At 42.5% G+C, this 14,247-nt stretch overlaps 1 protein-coding gene across 1 annotated transcript in view; it reads right to left on the bottom strand.

The window, feature by feature from the left end:
• The window catches only part of LOC125346250 (cytochrome P450 2C29-like), a 45,454-nt gene extending 42,817 nt beyond the window's left edge, over window positions 1–2,637 (bottom strand). The window contains exon 1 of the mRNA XM_048338661.1: window positions 2,470–2,637. Coding sequence (XP_048194618.1) covers window positions 2,470–2,637 — 168 coding nt within the window. The remainder of the gene's footprint in view (window positions 1–2,469) is intronic.
• Window positions 2,638–14,247: the final 11,610 nt, after the last annotated feature.

The raw sequence follows: 14,247 nt of genomic DNA, 5'->3' as shown, positions 1-14,247 counted from the left end.
GATTTTCTTGTTCCTAGGATTTGACACAATTATATTATTTACCAGCACATGTGATGACAATGAATCTACAGTATCTCAGAGTGGTAAACCTAGAGAGTAAATGGACTAAGATAAATGAACAATGACATAATGGAGTGGTACACAATATGAGAGTAATGATTCAATGCTACTGTGCTGTCCATTCTAACTGATATGGTACTGAGACTGTATTTGTGACACCAAACTCACTACTCATTTAAACTACCAATAACTTAATTCTCTCCAATTTTAAAGGATCAGAAAAGTGAGTAACAGAAGTAGGAAACTTATAAGCCTGAAGCAAGACTCTGGATTTAAACCTTTTTGTTGTTGTTGATGTTACTGATCCTAGGGTTAGAACTCAGGGATGGGGTGTTGTCCTTGATATATTTTTGCTCAAGACTAATGCTAAACCACTTGACCACAACTCCACTTCCAACTTTTTGCTAGCTAATTGGAGATAAGAGTCTCAGGAACTTTTGTGCTCAGGCTGGTTTTAAACCTTGATCCTCAGATCCCAGCCTCTTGAGTAGCTAGGATTACAGCCATGAGCTCCCCAATGCAATTTTATTTCTTGTATCAAAATTTTACATATACTCAATATTGCTTGTGAAAATGTTCAAGTGGGGAAAAACTTAGGAGCCACAAGGAGTAAGAATGGCTTCATACAAACAAGATGGGCCAGCAGATGGGAAGCTCCAAGTCAGGTGGTCTAGGGAACCTGTGTGGGAATGATTAGAAATGCATGAGCTGAAGAGACACTAAACCATGAAGACAAAATGTGTTCACATTAGCTTGTCGTGGTATAAAGGAGAGAGAGTATGGATAAAGCAGTGACAGAGACTGAGAAGAAGGTATGAGATTAAGTTGTCAACAGATTGCAGTTTTAAATTTTGAATGAGGAAATCATTAAATAATCAAACTGAATCATTTTCTGGCTGTTATTTGGGTCAGAATTAAATCCGCCATGCTTTCACAATATCAAGATAACTTGTAGTATGTCTAATAATATGTAATAAAATAATTAAAATAAACTGAACAAGCTCTGACTACAGAACCCTTCAGGCCTCTTTTTCCATCCTCATTATCCCCACATTCTCTTCCCAACGCACAAACACACACACAGACACATGCAGATGTACACATACCAAGGCGTTTATTAACTTTGTCAACCATTGGGGCTTTGTCTCTCCCAGAGAACTCCTCCCCATGATCAGTCAGGGCTTCCTTCAGGGCTTCATATCCATACAGCACCACAGTGGGCTTCATGCCAAAATACAGAGTGAACAAAGGGCCGTACACTTTTGAGAACTTGAAATGAGAAGAAAAAAGAATACTAGGGAAAGATATTACTACTTACTCCTCAGAGTGAGCCTCAGTAAAACACGTACCATGATTTTATTTTTTATGCTTCTTTTCTTTTTCCAATACAACTCTATTTCTGAAATTCATGCATTATAAGTGATATTTGTATAGCTGCCAATTAGAGATGGCCTACAATGTGCCATGTATGGCCCAGGCAGTAATTCAGTTCAAAACACAGAGCAGGCTTATCCTGTTTCACAAAGAAAGAAAGAGAGATCTTTGGATTTAAATTCATTTCTAGAGCCCCATGGAAAGTGAATAGAGACTCATAGTTGAACCTCTGCTTATTGAACATTCCATTCTTGAGAACTGTTTGATTCTGTTTGAACACAAACCAGTAGCCAGATGACTACTTGGGGATAACCTGTGAAGCTCTTACTGTTGAGAATCTCTGCTTGAGGAAAACCAGAGAAAATGGCATTTTAAAGTCAGCATAGCTGCTTCTATAGCCAAGTATACTTTGGGATCTACGGGCATTGAAGACAGAGGTTGGGCCCACAGAGACAGCCCATGTATGTGACACATCTTCCAAAAATACTTCTCACCAAGCAGTATTCTTGGCCCCAGGCAAAGGTTGTGTGCAATAATCCAAGTGGATTCTGACACTGTCAGGATTTCCCCTAAATGGTCTTATGCATTTATATTATCTCATCTTCACAGATATTTCCTTTCAGTCATCCACTGCTTATCAGACAAGTTAACTTCCATGATGATTCTGAATCAAAAGCCATGTCTAATAAGGTATAAGTTTTCATGAACTGAACATTTAAACACCAAACCTTCCTTACTGTGGATATTCAGCAAAACAAATAAATAAATAAATAAACACGACTAAGATGAGGAGAAGGATGCATAACTTTTGCAATTTTGTGACTGAGATTGAAGAGACAATAACCCACTCATTTAATATATTACTTTGATGATTAAAATACAAGCTGGAAAATCACAGGCATATAATACTTTCTACAAGGATTTTTCTTTATAATACTCAATCATGCTATTGTACCTTCAGCAGTAGGTTTAAAATATGGTTTGATTTATCTGTTATCAGAGACACCTGGGGAAGGGAGCATGAAGAGTACTTACATTAATTAAAGATTGAGTGATGTCCTTATTATCAAGCTGCAGTATATTTCCAATAATTGGGAAAGGAGTGGGGCCAGGAAGGAGCTTCCTTCTTCCAGAGTTCTGTCTCCATATGGAAAAGAGAAGCAAGCAGGAGAGACCCAACACCAGGAGAACTATTGGACCCATTGAAGCTTCTCTTCTTGCTGAGAGTACTGTGATCTTGCAGCACAGACTTTTATAGTGCTCCCAACACTCTAGGGCATGCCTCTTTAATGAATTAGTAATGCATTAGGTAGATACTGCCCAATCACTTCTGATTAGACTTTGTCCTGATGATAGAGGTAAAGGTTGAATGACCTGCACACATGTCCCTCGTTCCAGACAGCACACAGGAGACTGTGGTTTCGTTGCACTTGTTGGTGATCAAATATTGCTAACTTTAAATACAAACCTACCTGCTTTCAGTGTACAGTCATGATTGAGTAGTGCTGAAGTTAATGACTTGATATATAAAAACTATTCAAAAACTATTTTTCCTTTATTTTTCTGTTTATTGTTATTACAAAGGTGATGTACAGAGGGGTTAGAATCACAAACATTCTCAAATTAGTGACAAGTTGGAAAGTGATGGATTTGAGGATATTCTGTGTGTTCTATGAAACCTATAATTAAACTTGTTTTTTGCTCTACATAACACTTACAAATGTGTTGTCACTACTGGGGGACCTTTCCACAAATTAGTAGAATCAACAATTTTTATTTCTAAGTATATGTAAAATTTTTGAATCACAGTGTAAAATTCCTAGCATCAGTCATGCACTTTGGAAAGCCAAATATATATTAAGATCTGACCCAAATTTGCAGTTATTTGGCCATAATATAACACAAAATGTGAAGCTTCTTTTATTGTTATTTTTCTTTTTCTAATGAGGTGAGGGGGAATCAGGAGTACAGGACTCTCAATGCCGCGTAGCTCTTGTGGAAGAGCTGGGGTTTCAGTGAGATTGTCTCATGGCCATTGCAGTGAACCACAGGTTCGTGAAGAATACTCCTGGAATTCTATTCACATCATTTCAGAGTTGAAACTTGCTCAGTATAACTGAGGGGAAAGCCTTAGTCGTGTGGTTTATTGACAAGGCAGGAGGAAATATGGCCTCTCTACTTTTAATTCACAACCAGAAAAGCTGTAATGCTGATTTTGGTTTCTCCTTTTTAGGAAATGAAAATAAAACAAGAAACAACGATTGTATAAATGGACGATAAGAAATCCTCTTGTATTACTAATTACTGCCAATTAAAATACCCAGTAAAGAAGCAACAGTATAGAGAAGTAGTTACTTAATTATTTACACATAATTAAGTCACCTTGGGTCACATGGATGTTTAAACTCAAGTAAAAACAACTACAGAGTGCAAAACTGAAAGACTCAAATACTACTAAAGTAACACACATTGTTAGGAAAGCAATGTTTAAGTAAAGTATGTTTATAAGGATATCATCTTTGTTCTAAATTAAATATAGCAGATAATTTTAATTTTAATTTTTTTTTTTTTGCCAGTCCTGGGGCTTGGACTCAGGGCCTGAGCACTGTTCCTGGCTTCTTTTTGCTCAAGGCTAGCACTCTGCCACTTGAGCCACAGCGCCACATCTGGCCATTTTCTGTATATGTGGTGCTGGGGAATTGAACCCAGGGCCTCATGTATACGAGGCAAGCACTCTTGCCACTAGGGCATATCCCCAGTTCCCTTAAAATTTAATTTTTGTGTTACCAGGGTTTGAACTCATGGCCTTGCATTCTTGAGTGAAAGATGCTATAAACTTTGAGATATACCTCTGTCCTTGCTTTAGTCATTTTTTAATGGCTTCATGTTTATTTATTCTAAAGCTGTTCTGGACTGTGATCTTCCTATCCATCACTACACAAAATTAAAGCTAGGAGCACACACCCCTATGTCTGGCTTGTTTGTTCAGACAGGGTTTTGCTATTTGTTCAAGTTGGCCTCAAACTATAGTCCTCTAAATCTTTGCCTGTTAAGTGGCAATTGCCTCTTACAATGAGATCATGGACCAGAGCCTTTTATCTTCCTTGGCATGCAAAATTAAGACTTGTTAAAACTCAGTTACCTACCATTTTATCAGCCTGTTGGAAAGGGAATCTGAGATCTAATGTGGGTATCCTAACCATTTTCATTCTATTAACTTTCTTTGCCTATGGTAAATAATTGTTTTCCTTTTAGAGGTTAAAAACTATGTCTTAGATATTAAGTGATATTGGTGAAAGACATGAACCCCAGTTGGTAGGGCTGAGGTTAAAACACACATTTCCTACATATCCTTCTCCCTGAGGAAGACATTCAGTTCAAATGGGTTTACAAATAATTTGCTAGTTGTGTGCTAGGGCTAAATGTTTGATTTTGTTTGTAATCAGTGTGATTCAAATAAACACACATTTAACTAATAAGTAATATAGAGGTCAGAAAAGTCTGCATTTATAATCTTTAGAATTTGAGTGACCCCAGATCTGGGAGCACATTATGTAGAATGAAGTGAGTACTAAACTGCTGCTTGACCCAGCTAGCTCTAAATGAATAAAGAATCCCACCACCATATTTTGTGTAAAACAAGCTCAGGAGTTTTTGAAGTAGCATTTTTTAAATTCACATGCATTATTTTGTTTATAAAACATTGTATCAACTATTTAAAAGGAGAATTATAACCTCTCCTTGCACATTTATAATAACCACAATGGACATCAAAGTGTGAAGCCTGCATAAATAATTATGTAATCCAGTTCTCCTCCAGCTATCATGTCCAGCAAAACAATATCCTCATCTGATAAATAATCACACCAAGCCTTATATTCATAAAAAAAAGTCAGTAAAGTTTTCACCATAAAATGTGTAAGATTTTAGTCTGTAATGGAGTCTTCTAACCTCAAGTGCAAGACATATTTTTAGTGGCAGTTTAAGAGATATGGGACTGGCCTAGTTCTCTCTTTGGGGAATACTATCTGCTGTGTCTCATTTGAGAGGAGGAAGAAGACAGGTAGAATGGCAGGAAAAATTTCTGAAACATCATAGAAAAACTTCAGCTTAGGACCATATGAGAGAGAAACCAAACTATCATCAAGGCCTATAATGGCAGCTCATGCTTGTAATCCCAGCAACATAGGGAGGCAAACGTAAGACTGGCAAACACACCAGATCCTTATTGGAAAAATAATGGAAACATAAAAGGACTTAGGTATACAAGGCTCCAGTGATAGAACATCTGCCTGGTAAGCTCAAATCCCTGAGTTCAAACCCCAGTACCTCCAAGAAAGAGAAAAGAAAAATGTTAAAAAGTAGGCCTAGAAGGGGGGCAGGAGGGAGAATCTGGGACAGCAAAGAAAAAGGAAGAAAACCCAAAATGTCTGAGCAGTATAACAAACCTGCCATTCTTCTCACCACATGTCACTTGGGAAGAAGTAAGCATTTGTTGTTCACTAAGCAATAAGCAGGATTTATTGCCCAGACAGGCTGAGGGAACAAGGCATGGTTTCCAGAATAAAGAGCACCAGGCGATATCTTCCTGGGTGGCCCACCAGGAGGACCTGACCTGCTGTCAGGCAGGTGTTCACCTTGTGTGATGCTAGTCTCATGCAGAATGGGGCAACACACAAATATGCTCTTCATTCTAAAATAAATACATACATAAAAACCATCTCGCCTAGTCATTTAAATGACTAATATGAATTCCTCATCCTCCTGGAAGCACCTCCCCATGTGCTTTTCCCAACTCGCCAGGAGACAACGAGTGGTATACCAAATTGCCATCCCATCTTGGTTAATCAGTCACTATGCCAAGGCAGATTCCAAATGACCCTCTGTTCTCCATGATCCTATCATTTGTACACATGAGGGAAAGGGTTTCTCTTCCAAACTTGTATACTATTTTGCATCTTATTTATTTATTTATTTATTTATTTTTTCTGCTTTTGGGCTTGAACTCAGGGGCTGGATAGTGTCCCTAAATTTCTTCTGCTCTAGGTGAATATCTTATCACTTTCATCCACAGCTACACTTCCAGCTCTTTTATGGAACTAATTAGAGATAAAAGTCCAAGAAACCTGATCCTAAGATCACAGCCTCCAAATTAGCTAGGGTTATAGGCTTGAGCCACCAAGTAGCATTTTTTTATGCCTTGAGAAATAGATGTCCCTTCTCTCCTTCATCTTGTTTGTGTTGAAATGAGGACACCACATGAACTTTTCCTCTTACAAAAAGCTATGAACGAACTTTGAGACCAACAAGCAGTCTAAATTTGTTTTTAAATATTTCCCTAAGGAATAAGCCCAAGCCACAAGGTAAGATTGTCACCAAATGACTTGAGAGATTTCTCAAAGATCTTAGGCTTTCATTCATCTATCACTTTTCTGTTCTACCACTGATTATCACAAACACTTGATTACTGTATTTACTGTATGTACATCAGAAGACTTGAAGATAAGTCAACTCAGCCTTCTGACTGTTCTCCCTCAGTACTGACTGCGCCAGCCACAGGCTCAGTGCTTGTTCTGCACCATGACCTTAGAGCTTCTGCCCACTGCACCCTTCGCTGCTTGAACTGCTGAAACTTCACCGTGATCCTTTGTCAGGCTTTCTCCCTGTCCACCACCAACTCTTCTGTTCAGATTTCACACAAACACTGGTGCAAGCGACCTAAGATTCCCTGAGTAACTACCTCAGTCCTAGCAGACTGCACTTTCTGTAACCCCCTGAGGCAAGAGGGGCAAAAACACAGGACTTTTGTTTAGAGAGTCAACCTTGCACTTCAAAGTAGTCTCTGTTTTCCCAAATCCCCACCCTGGGTTTAAGGTTTGTGGAAGAGACATGTTTACTATGCAGGTAGATTTTCAATCTTGCCTGTGGTACCTGTCTTATCTTGTAATTGTGTCTTCGGATTCCTCTAATCCACTTGTTGGAAAAACTAACAGTGCCTGGAGTTATGTTCTAGTTGTCTATATTGCATCTGTCTCTCTGTGCTTTTCTTCTGACTTGTTGCTGAATATTTGAATTCATACCACTTGTCTTGCATTCCTGATTTCCTCTATTTGGTTTCCTTCTGCCATTGGTAGGGCTTTCACCCAAGTATTTTCCTTTATTTGGTTTATTGTCCTTTAAAAACTTCACTTTCATTTAGAAAGTTGCAACCCTTGAGTCATTCTTTATTCTTTCTTTGTTAGATTATTTTTATTTATTGCCAGTCCTGTGGCTTGAACTTTTGGCCTTGGTGCTGTCTCTCAGTTTCTTTTGCTCAAGGATAGCCTCTTCCATTTTGTCGGGCCTTATTACCTCCTGTGTAGTCCCCTTTCACCCTCGAGTGTAAGCTTCCCGTCCCGCAGACAGCAAAGCTGGAGTGAGGGCTAAGTTCAAGCCTTGGCGTGTGTGACCACAAGACTCCCCCCCCCACACACACACACTCGCTAAGAATAAGGAGGCAGGACACCTGGGCTGTCTCTGGGAAAACTTCTGGGAAATCCACCAGTTTACTCAGGGGAGGGGTTTATATGACAATAATGGCAGCAGGAAGGGGAGGGATCTGGAGTCACCACGGATAGGCTGATCTGGGCTGTCCATCACAGTGATGTCACAGAACTCCTCCTCCCCACCCCCCAGGCAGAGATCACAGCCACAGGACCGCCCCCTGGGCTCCGGCCAGCACCATTTTGACACACACATGTGCATCCTCCAAGACAAGAGGCGGGGCTGGTTTGGGCTTCTTCCAGTTCTGACTTGGAAGGGGGTAGGAGTGGATAATAGCCGCGCAGCCCCAGGGCGGGAGAAAGGGGCGGTCTCTCAGGACCTGCCAAACTGATGTCCCAACATCCCTCCCTTTTGTTTTTTTTTTTAAATAGCAGGAGGTGCTGTATACATAAGGCATGTGTAGGCATGAGGCAAATGTTGACATAAGATATATGTGGGGCCTCTTCCACAAGGAGTGGTAGGTGAAGGGGCCATCCATTTGGCTCAGTCCAGAGAAATTGGAGTCCTTAGCCTGTTTCTGTGCCACTCAAGATAATGCATACAACACTCCCCTCTTCTGGCGGTGAGGTAGAAGCAGGTTGGAGCTCCGGCGATTCTGGTGGTCCACAGCAGCCTAGGCGCTGGTAACTTAACACACATGTGGTTAGTAAATACTTTACCATAAACATTGAAGCAAGGTGCTAAATCCTTACGCCTATCTTGTAAATATTTTATCATGAACATTGAAGCAAGGTATCAAAACCCTCAGCTCCTATTTCCCTCCAGGGGGAACCCCCTAAGTTTAGCAGCAGGGGGAGAGCAAAAGGTAAACAATATTCCTTTCCAGTTCTTCTGCAACGCCATTGGCAATATTGCCACCACAAAACATTGCACCAGAAAGACGCCAAGGCGGAGCCCAGGGAGCAAACAGGGAAGGGAAGCTGGCTATCTCTGGTGTCGTCTACCGCTGATGCAAGCAGGCAGCCTTCCCTTATTTCCATGGAAGAACAGGGAGGAACCCACCACGGCCCTTGTTTTCCTAGAGAAAACAAGAAGAAGACATTTCTCCAGAGCAAGTGCTCTAGGCTTAGTTTCCCGATCAGGAAGACATATAACCCCTTCCCGCGCTGTTTTGGAGAGATTTAAAAAAATTTTGTGTGTGTAAATTTAAGATATTTAATGTAAGCATAGTTGTCCTTAACTGGTCATGGGGGCTGTTCCCCCCCCCTTTTTTTTAATTAATAATAGAGGAGGGCACCAGGCTGGGAGTATGGGCAGAGGTCATTTCTTCTGGAACTACTTCCTGCTGAAAGGGAGCGAAGTAGTCAGGGGCTCCTGATTTGTCATATGGCCTGGTGCCATCCAGTGTGGTTGGTAAAAGTCCTCATTATTACCACGAGAATGGTTATCAGGGCCAGAGGGTGTCATGGTCTCCTCTGGCTACCTTCTGTAGCTTAGGCACATTAGGAAGTCCCTAGGGCTGGGGGCCTCCAGGGTCCAGATCTGCACTGGGAACAGCAGTATAGAAAGATGATGGCCTTTAACTGCAAGTTCCCAGGTGGTGACCTTAGTGAGGGATGTTATCCTGTTAAAAGAGACTTTTGAAAAGGTCAGGCAAAAGGCTGACAAGTTCACAGGACCAGTTAACATGAATGACATAGGACAACATAACCTGGGCATAGCCAGAAAAGTTCCATTCAGAACATAACCCCAATTGTGGTGCATTATCAAGGAAGGAGGAATAACTGAAGGAAGTGTTTAGGGCTAGTGGGCCAGCCGTGGTGGCGCACGCCAGTAATCAAAAGGAAAATGGACAGGTATGGGCATTGGGTAGGTGACCAACTATTCCTCCTGATCTCCCAGCTCTGATTAGTTTTGAAAGGGTGACTCCGTTTAGGATGTACCATCATTCTCCTCTTACTCCTCTCCATGATCCTTGTTCCCTGGACTGGCTGAGTCCCAGGGGTCTAGGTGCTTGTTGCTGGAATGGCATGCTCCCATTGGCATTCACGGGGTTTGAACTCAGGGCCTGGGCACTGTCCCTGAGCACTTCTATGCGAGGCTAGTGCTCTACCACTTGAGCCACGATGCCACTTTCAGCATTTCTCTGGTTCTCTTGAGTCAAGCTTCCAGCCTGGCTCTTTGCCGGTTAATTGGGAGATGGAGTTTTAGAGAGATTTTCTGCCCGGGCTGGCTTCGAACTGCAATCCAAGGAGTTCTAGCCATAAGAGCCCTTTTTCTGTCCAATTAAAGCAACAAGGAGAACAATAGGAACAGAGTTTCACCTGCAGCTTGTCGAGAATTGACCAACAACCACTTGTCAGAGTTTACACTCAGAGAACAGCAGACTGAATGAGATGAATGAGATCCATGTGCTATCAAATCATATCATCATTTAACCCTACTGGAGGATAGAAGAGAACACAAATGAATAACAATTGAGAGGGAAAATGTTCAGGATAATGTAAAAGTCTCAGTTTTAGCAGTGTCTGTGTCCTCCATCCTGGATTAGCAGGCTTTATTAGCCACATGTGATGGAGCCAGGCAGGAGAGATCTGGGCAAGGCTGTAGGGGCACCTCTTGGAATCCTCTGGATAGATTGTCACCTCCTGCTGGATTGTCTGCAAAATTCTACACAGACTGGTTATTTGAAATCTCCCAGTATTCCCTGGTTGCTTATTCTGAGTACTCTCTGGCTTTCATAGGCAGATGCCCTTCTGGTTCAAGCAGGGTAGAAAGATTTCCCTAGTCACAAAATCCACACTGCTAGCACACATGTTAACCTGTATTCTATGAAGCAAAATATTAGCACTCTGGTTGTTCAAATTCTTTATCTAGAAATGTACTTTAAGCCTTAAAGGTAGAGAGAGAGGCTTTTACACCTTTGCCTCAGCCTTATTTGCATCTGAAAAACTCTGGAACCCAGGGGGCATCTAGCCTCCTAGCTGCCTGTTTTAAAAGAAGCATTTTTTTTCTTTAGTCCCAGCTACTGTACGACCTTTGAACTCAAATGACAATTTTTCCTTAATGCAAGAATTACAATTACAAAATTAGAAACACTTATCCATTCAGCTTTCCAATAAATTAGTGAGAAACATTAGATTGCTTTGCCATTTTTTTCATACAGATTTAATGAGAATTTACTTTTATCCCCATTAGTTTATTATACATACTTTAAAATACTTGCCTGATTATATGTAACTTAACGTAGTTAGGAGTCTTACTCATTAACATCACAGTATACACATATAATTTAGTACCTGAATCATCAGACTGATATCCAAAACAATTGTAACAAAAGTACTTTTACCAGTGTTCACTGGAATTACAAACACAAGAAATCCGGTTTCAGCATCTTTGTGTTTTCAGTATATCTAAATTACAAAAATAGCATAGGAATCAAATCACATCAGATAAATAAACTTTTTAACCATTAAGAAAAACTTATCCGGGGCTGGGAATACGGCCTAGTGGCAAGAGTGCTTGCCTCCTATACATGAGGCCCTGGGTTCAATTCCTCAGCACCACATACACAGAAAATGGCCAGAAGTGGCGCTGTGGCTCAAGTGGCAGAGTGCTAGCCTTGAGCAAAAAGAAGCCAGGGACAGAGCTCAGGCCCTGAGTTCACGGCCTAGGACTGGCCAAAAAAAAAAAAAAAAGAAAACCTTTTCCAATTCTTAGTATCTCTCAAGGGGCAGTTTTAGAGATTCCAGTCAATCACTCATTGCTGTATATTAGAACCTTTTGGAGTTTTTCTTAGACATGTTTGCTTGCCCCCCAAACAATCCGTTTGGGTTAAAAACCTGGGGTTTTTCCTTGCTGTAAGCCTACCTACAGGCTGCAAGGGAGAGTTTAACACAGAACTTAAGCAGGTTAACACAGTAGTTAAAGAAACAGTTATTTTTAAACCATGATGCTAGATTTTATATGCTTTTATCCACAGACAAACGGATAGACAGACATACACAGACAAACGGTTGTGCACAGGGTTTGAGCGCTCTTAGGAAAAATATCTGAATTGGCCATGTAAGTCTACTGGAATTCCAGTGGCAAACTGATATTATTTTGCCTATATTTTAGAACCATGTGGTCAGTAAAAAGGCAAAAAAAACCTTTCCTAGGAAACAAAAACTTTCACAGTTTATCTGGCAAGGAAATGAAGAAGCCACATTTTGAAAAAGCCAGTTCAGCTCTTACGACCGGAGAAGGTCCAGGAGATGGGAGACGAGACACTAACAGGACAGATACGTGGCATGGCGTAACACAGCAAGACATCATTAAGCCCCTGCCCAGCCTTGGGGGATTTGGCACGCCCATCACCTGGGGTGAGGGCAGGAGGAGGCCACCCCCAAACCTATCAAACATTAACAATAAAAATCTAAAGCCTTTTTTGTCTAGCAGACCTGGGGGGGGGGGTGCGGGGAGAAGGGATCAAGCGCAAGGGCAAGGCAGCCCAAGAGTGGCGTGTGCCCATCCGGGAGTTCGGTACACGCCTCTGACACCCCAGCTCCGCCGGGCCATAAGGCGTGGCTGGCCTCCAGCCTCCACCACCACCGCTTTCCAGGGCTGCCGGGCCAAAAACAGCACGATGATCCAGCAACACCTGCTCCGTGCCTGCGGCCCGGGAGCGGCACTATCCACACTCAACCACTGCCGCTGTCTGTGCCTTGTGCACCGTGCCAGCCCCAGGCACCGTCGGGGCCCTGGCCGCCACTAGCGCCTCAGCCGCCACCACCCCCAGTGCCTCTCCACCGCGCTGGACGCGGGATCTGCATCGCCTGCCCCGCTCGCCTTGAAGCCGTGGTGGGACCGGCACGCTAGCCTGTCCCCCCAGGCAGCAGAAAATCTGTTCCTCTCCCTAGCAGCCCATTTAAAAAGGCCAGGATCATGTTCTGAAATCCCTCAGTCCTTTGCCCAAGTGTCCCACACGTCCAATCCGGTATTTTGGAGCGTGAATCTACTTTGGCTCTGCCCCATCTCCCTGCCCATGGGGGGGACCCCACACCTGAAAAACCTTCCACGAACCAAGGGCTTACCGGTAGCTCAGTCTACGTTCCCCGTGGACTTTTTGCTCCATGTTACAGTGCCATTATGTCGGCCTTATTACCTCCTGTGTAGTCCCCTTTCACCCTCAAGCGTAAGCCACCTGTCCCGCAGATGGCAAAGCTGGAGGGAGGGCTACGTGCAAGCCTTGGTGCATGTGGCCAGAAGACAACCCCCCCCCCACACACACACACACACTTGCTAAGAATAAGGAAGCAGGACACCCAGGCTGACTCAGGAAAACTTCTGGGAAATCCACCAGTTTACTCAGGGGAGGGGATTATATGACAGTAATGGCAGCAGGAAGAGGACGGATCTTGAGTCAGGAGGGATAGGCTGATGTGGGCTGTCCATCATAGTGATGTCATGGAACTTCCCCCCCAGGCGAAGATCACAGCCCACAGGACCGCTCCCTGGGCTCCAGCCAGCACCATTTTGACACACTCATGCGTGCTCCGAGACGAGAGGTGGGGCTGCTTTGGGCCTCTTCTGGTTCCAACCCAGAAGGGGGTAGAAGCGGCTAACAGCCACACAGCCCAAGGGTGGGAGAAAGGGGCGATCTCTCAGGACCTGCCAAGCCGATGCCCCAACACATTTCAGCCTTAGCACTACTTCCTTGAGCCACTCTTTCTATCATCCATGTCTTCTTTATGTTGTGTAGCTGTTCCTCTTTGAACTCATTCAGTTATTCATGGCCTCTTTGTATTCATTGGCTATAATTAGAAGCATTATTTATTACCTTTAACTAGTTGTATTAAGGAGTTCTCATGTAACCCACCCTTCTATGTGTGTGATGCAAAGGATCAGTTACCCCTTCCCTCATTCTCCCTCTCTCTCCCATCTATCCAATTCCCATGATTTTCCTCCAGTTTCCTGGTTCCATTTTCAGGGCATGGCAGGACAGCATACACTTGCTAGTCCTCTCTCCAGGAGTCCATGAGTGTGCTCCTACCATTCCATTGTACCCTGGCTCACATAAGACATGTATCAGCTTCCTAGTATTCATTTCATTGAACTGCCTGTTACATGTTCAAAGAGTTACACCATGGAAACCATGTTTTATTCAGTGTTGTTGTGTATATGTGTATGTGTTCCTGTATGTGCTTTAATATATGTTTATAGTTTAAGTGTAATTTCCATACATGAGAGAAAGCACATACTTTATGTCTCTCTGAGGCTTATTGAACTCATTCAAGGTGAATTTTTTCCAGGTCAATCCATTTCTTTGTAAATACTGTAGTCATATAG

Source organism: Perognathus longimembris, chromosome 2 (genome assembly GCF_023159225.1).
Source record: "Perognathus longimembris pacificus isolate PPM17 chromosome 2, ASM2315922v1, whole genome shotgun sequence".
Classification (NCBI taxonomy): domain Eukaryota; kingdom Metazoa; phylum Chordata; class Mammalia; order Rodentia; family Heteromyidae; genus Perognathus; species Perognathus longimembris.
The sequence above is the reverse complement of the archived record's forward strand: the minus strand, read 5'-3'. Positions and strand labels throughout refer to the sequence as shown.